Source organism: Mandrillus leucophaeus, unplaced genomic scaffold, assembly GCF_000951045.1.
Source record: "Mandrillus leucophaeus isolate KB7577 unplaced genomic scaffold, Mleu.le_1.0 Scaffold43, whole genome shotgun sequence".
NCBI lineage: Eukaryota > Metazoa > Chordata > Mammalia > Primates > Cercopithecidae > Mandrillus > Mandrillus leucophaeus.
This window is the reverse complement of record NW_012104587.1, coordinates 855,103-860,805: the sequence shown is the minus strand read 5'-3', so window position 1 is coordinate 860,805 and position 5,703 is coordinate 855,103. Positions and strand designations below refer to the sequence as shown.

Genomic DNA, 5,703 nt, shown 5'->3' with positions numbered 1-5,703 from the left:
TCCTAGCCACTGGAGGCTGAGGTAGGAGGATCACTTCAGCCCAGGAGTTGGAAGCTGCAATGGGCTGTGATTGCCATTGCACTTCAGCCTGGGTGACAGAGTGAGACCCTGTCTCTAAAAAGAAACAGAGTGTTTGGCTTTAACGAGACGGGTGAATAGGCAGACAGAGGATTTTGTTAGAGCAGTGAAACTGCTCTGCCTGATGCTGCCATGGCGGAGACATCATTACACATTTATCCAACCCATGGAATGTACAGCCCCAAGACTGAACCCTGCTGTACGCTATGAACTTTGGGTGATGGTGATGTGTCAATGTGTGTTCAGGGATTGTAATAAATCTGTCCCTGTAGTGTGGGGGTGTTGATAGTGGGGAGGCTGGGGGCAGGGGGAGGAGCAAAGAAACACATGAGAACTCTACCTTCTGCTCAATTTTGCTGTGAACCTAAAACTGCTCTAAAAAATGAAGTCTGACTTTTTCCAGCATGCATTGGTGCCCAAGTAAAAACCAAAGACCAACTTGCTTTCTTATTGGTATTATAAGGAACTCAAGAATTTTATGTATTTGATGTTTTATAATCCATTGTAGTCATTAGTGCTTTTTCAGTTTAAAATGCTGTCATATATTCTGATTATATCTGTCCTCTATTTTATTGTTTAGGTAAATGTTTTTGGTTTATTGGTTTTTGTTTGTTTGTTTGTTTGTTTTGAGATAGGATCTTGCTCTGTTACCCAGGCTCGAGTACAGTAGCACAATCATGACCTACTGCAGCCTCAACCTCCTGGGCTCAAACAATCCTCCTGCTTCAGCCTCTTGAGAAGCTGGGTGGGACTACAGGCATAAGTCACCACAACCAGATCATTTTTTGATTTTTCTTTTTTAGACGGAGTCTCACTCTGTCACCTAGGCTGGAGTACGATGGCATGGTCTCGGCTCACTGCAACCTCTGCCTCCCGGGCTCTACCAATTCTCCTGCCTCATCCTCCCGAGTAGCTGGAACTACAGGCCGGCCACGGGGACCCAGAACAGCCAGAAGGGGGAATTGTATTTTTGGTAGAGACAGGGTTTCATTATGTTGGCCAGGTTGGTCTTGAACTCCTGACCTCATGATCCGCCCGCCTCGGCCTCCCAAAGTGCTGGGATTACAGGCGTGAGCCACCGCGCCCAGCCAATTTTTAAATTTTTTATAGAGACAAGATCTCTCTATATTGCTCAGGTCTTAAACTCCTGGGCTCAAGTGATCCTCCTGCCTTGGCCTCCCAAAGTGCTGGGATTACAGGTGCGAGCCACTGTGGCTGGCTCTAACTTTTTTTTAAAGTACCTTGGTGCCCTAGTAAAAACCAAATGTGCTTTGTTGCTAGCATTATTAGGAACACAAGAATTTTATGTATTTGATATTTTACAATCTATGTAATCACTAATGCTTTTTCAATTTAAAATGCTATCATCTATTCTGTGATTATATTTGTCCTACATTTTATTGTTTAGATAAACATTATTTTGTTTGCCTTTGAGACAGCCTGTGACTCAGGCTGGAGTGCAGTGGTACGATCACAGCTCACTGCAGCCTCACAGGCTTCAGCCATCCTCCCACCTCAGCCTCCCAAGTAGCTGGCACCACAGGCAAATGCCACCACTCCCAGCTACTTTTTAAAATTTTTGGTAGAGATGGGGTCTCACTATATTGCCCATTCTGAACTCCCAGGCTCAAGTGATTCCCCCCACTTTGGCCTCTCACAGTGCTGGGATTACAGACATGAGTCACTGCTACTGGCCTTAGATATACATTTTAATTAAAAAATAATTTTTAAAAAATGAACCATGTGGACTGGGCACAGTGGCTGACACCTGTAATCCCAGCACTTTGGGAGGCCGAGATGGGTGGATCACTTGAGGTCAGGGGTTCAAGACCAGCCTGGCCAACATGACGAAACCCCGTCTCCACTAAAAATACAGAAAAAAAAAAAAAATAGCCAGACATGGTGATGTGTGCTTATAATTCCAGCTACTCAAGGGGCTAAGGCGGAAGAATCGCTTGAACCTGGAAGGCAGAGGTTGCAGTGAGCCAAGATCGCCCCCACTGCACTCCAGCCTGGAGTGCAGGCTGTAAAAATACAAAACAGCCAGAAATCACTTGAACCCAGGAGGCAGAAGTTGCAGTGAGCCGAGATCGTGCCCCTGTACTCCAGCCTGGGCAACAGAGCGAGACTCTATCTCAAAAAAAAAAAAAAATCTCTTCCATGCAGGCCCCATCCCTTGGACCTCCCTTCAACCCCAAGAGAGACCACTGCCCTAGCAGGTAAGACTCTACCTCTCAGAAACTGACCTCTACTGTAGAGCTGAAAGTGAGACCCTGTCTCAAAAAAAAAAAAAAGAAAAAAAAGTACCATGTGGTTGACCAGGCGCAGTAGCTCACACCTGTAATCCCAGCACCTTGGGAGGCTAAGGCAGGGGGATTGCTTGAGCTTAGGAGTTCGAGACCAGCCTGGACAACACAGTGAGACTCTCTCTCTCTCTCTCTCTCTCTTTCTATCTCTTTCTCTCTCTCTCTCAGTGTACCATGTGGACCTATGAGTCTGTGTGGGATTCAATAAAACAGGCCAGTTGAGTGGCACCAGACAAATTCTGGGCTCCAGGGCTCCTCCTGGGGTTGGAGGAAGGGTGGCTAAAACCCTGCTGGCCTGGGTTGAGCAGCCTCTCAGTCTGACTTCTTTTCTCTCCCCAGCCCCCAGCCCCCAGCCCCAGCCTCAGCTCCAGTACCCAGGACCTGGTCAGGAGCTCAGCTTAGTCTTGTAGTGAACTGGTGCATTGGCCCCTGAGCAGGCTGGGAGGCCCCCAGGAGCTCCCAGCCCCCGCCACATCCCTCCCAGGCCCCCCACCCCAGCCCTGCCAGCTTTACCTATAAATAAAGCGGATGATGTAGTAGCAGAGCAGGAAGATGAAGAACTCGCCATACAGCAGCTTGTAGATGCTGCCCCGCCAGCACAGCAGCAGGCGGGAGAAGGAGCCTAAGCGGGCATTAGCCACTTGGCTCGTGTAGGTGATGGTCATGGCCAGGCACTTGGCTGCAGCAGGTGGGCTTGGGTCCTAGTAGAGAGGGACACGGATTTGGGGGTTGGTAGGGATCAGAGACCCTGGTCAGAGCCTGTCAGGACCCTTCCCTGCTCTGGGCCTCAACTCTCCCATAGGGACGCTGGGAGGTGGATGAAGTGGTCTCCAAGGCCCTGCCAGCTCTGACTGCCTGTTGAAGGTGGAAACCCAAGAAAGTGAGCCCAGAGGCTGCCCATTGCTTTGGCACGGGAAGATGTAGATAGGCATGTGCATTGCCATGTGCCTTTAACTTTCTGTAATCACTGGGCACGGTGGCTCATGTGTATAATCCCAGCACTTTGGGAAGCCGCGGCGGGTGGATCACCTGAGGTCAGGAGTTCGAGACCAGCCTGGGTAACATGGTGAAACCCCGTCTCTACTAAAAATACAAAAAATTATCTAGGCGTGGTGTGGGTGCCTGTAATCCCAGCTACTCAGGAGGCTGAGGCAGGAGAATCGCTTGAACCAGCAGGTGGAGGTTGCAGTGAGCTGAGATCGCGCCATTGCACTCCAGCCTGGGCAACAAGAGCAAAAACTCTGTCTAAAAATAAATAAATAAATAAATAAATAAATAAATAAATAAATAAATAATTTGTACAATGACAAAGGCAGTAACAGCAGCAATGTCTACACACTAAGCTTAGGTCCCTGGGCTAGGCAGTGTTCTCAGCCCGTCTTGTTCATTACTCCCAAGCTCTCTCAACCACTCTAGTGTGAGAAGTATGGAAGGCACCAGGCAGCCCTGTCCACCACCATATTCCCATTCCCACAACAGAACCTAGCTGGTAGAGATGCTCAAACGATGTTTACTGAATGGTGGCTCCAGGGCCTTTCCACCTGCTGATCTTCCTGCCTGGAGGAAGGTCTTCCTGAGATACCCGCATGGCTCCTTCCCACTCCAGGTTCCCTTTAGAAAGGATGTTCCCAACCATCCTACCTGGAAATACAGCCCACTGCCGCCGGTGCTCTCTGTCTCCTCACCTTGCTTGACATTTCTAGAGAGCACTTATCACTACTTGAAATTATACAGGATATCTGCCTGTTTACTGCCTGTTTCCTCCTCACAATGGAATCTCCTCTTGTGTTCTCATAGAAGGCGCTCGATGAAAATTTACTGAAGCAGTGATTGATGTCCCCTCCATTCTTTCCCTATGTGTTTTGCTGCAGCCACACTGGCTGGCTGTGCCTGATGCACACCAAGCTCATTCCCACCTCAGGGCCTTTGCACAGACACACAGGTGCCCACACACCCACGCATGTGCTGCCTGTGTGTGCACATCCCACACACATATGCAAGATGGCCATCCAACCCTGAAGGCCTCAAAGCCCCAGCCCAGTCCACCTGGGGCACCTTGTACTCACAGGTGGGGTTCCAGGTGGATCCGGTGATCCCACAGAAGGTCTGGCCACTAGGCTGGTGGGACTCCCTGGGACTCTCTGGCCAGTGCCCCTGCCCACTTTTAGAGGCTGGCACTGCCCACGTGAGTGCTGAGCCGTCACTTGACTCCCTAAGCCAGGGCCTCCACAAAGGAGTCCTTGTCTCGGTCCCTCCTTGTAATCTGCTCAGAAGCAACGGCCAGCACAGCCTGGCCACGGCCCCTCTAATTTCTTCTTGGAGGCCGTTGGACTGAGACTAGGGCTGGAATTTAGGGCAACACCCCCTCTACCATGGCCCTAAAATCCAGAGGCCGAAGCATCTGCTCCACCAGTGTTCTGACCCCTGAGGCCTTGCAGAGAGAGTTGGGGGTTAGGGGACTGTGCTGAGCCTCAACTCCTGTGCCAGGAACTCTCCAGGAAGGAGGTGCCTCTGACCAGGCCCTGGGGTCTTTGATAGCCCTCTGGGCTGTGGAAAGAATGAATACCCGGCTGCAGTCACCAGTCCTGGTTTCTGGTCACAGCCTTGCCACCTGTGTGTGGTGACTCTGGGTGGGTTTCAGTTCCTCTCTCGGCCTCAGTTCCCTTATCTGAAAAGGATGGTGTTGCTTGGGAATTTCATCACCCTAGTAAAATGACAGAATTCTGCATATACTGGTGAGGAGCGCTGATTGGCTGCTGGTGACATCATACGTTATTCTGGCTGTGATTGGCTGGCAGGGCCCATTAGTAGGTTGCTTCAGAGAGATGGAAGGAGAAGCCTGGGGCTGGTGTAGGGGGGTGAGAACTTGCCGGGGCTGGTGGGGGTTGACAGAACAGCCCTGAAATTTATGCTGCTGGCTTCCAGCCAGTGCAATATGGGAATAAGTGCCCAGATCCCCACGGGCAGCTGGTGAAAATCTCAGCATGTGATTCAATAAATTTTAATACATCAATCCGTACTCAAAGGCTCTCCTAAGCTGTTGGAAGTGATAGGTGTCTACCTACACGCTCCTCTTGTATTGTTCAATGAAGAGAGCAGAGCTCCAGGCAGCAGTGGTTCTTGGTCTTTAGAGGCCATAAGAATCGCCCAAATGTTTATTAAACGTGCAGTTTTCTGGATCTTTCTCCGGAGTCTCAGTCTGTGGCCTTAGGGATGTTGCATTTTAATCAAGCACTGCAGGGGATTATAATGTGTGTGGTCTTGGGACTATACTTCCAGAAGCCCTGATTTATAATATGACCTTGTGCCTTATCCTTCC

At 50.0% G+C, this 5,703-nt stretch overlaps 1 protein-coding gene across 3 annotated transcripts in view; it reads right to left on the bottom strand.

Annotated features, from left to right (window-relative positions):
* The window catches only part of BEST1 (bestrophin 1), a 16,288-nt gene extending 11,193 nt beyond the window's left edge, over positions 1–5,095 (bottom strand). For 2 of the 3 annotated variants that reach the window (XM_011993353.1, XM_011993354.1), the window contains exon 1: positions 4,451–5,095. Coding sequence is in view for 1 of the 3 variants with exons in the window: in XM_011993352.1 (XP_011848742.1) it covers positions 2,898–3,049 (152 nt within the window). In the remaining 2 variants the exon portion in view is untranslated. Of the gene's footprint in view, positions 1–2,897; positions 3,086–4,450 lie in introns of all 3 variants that reach the window. The other variant, XM_011993352.1, reaches the window with a different exon arrangement.
* Between the last annotated feature and the right edge of the window lie 608 nt (positions 5,096–5,703).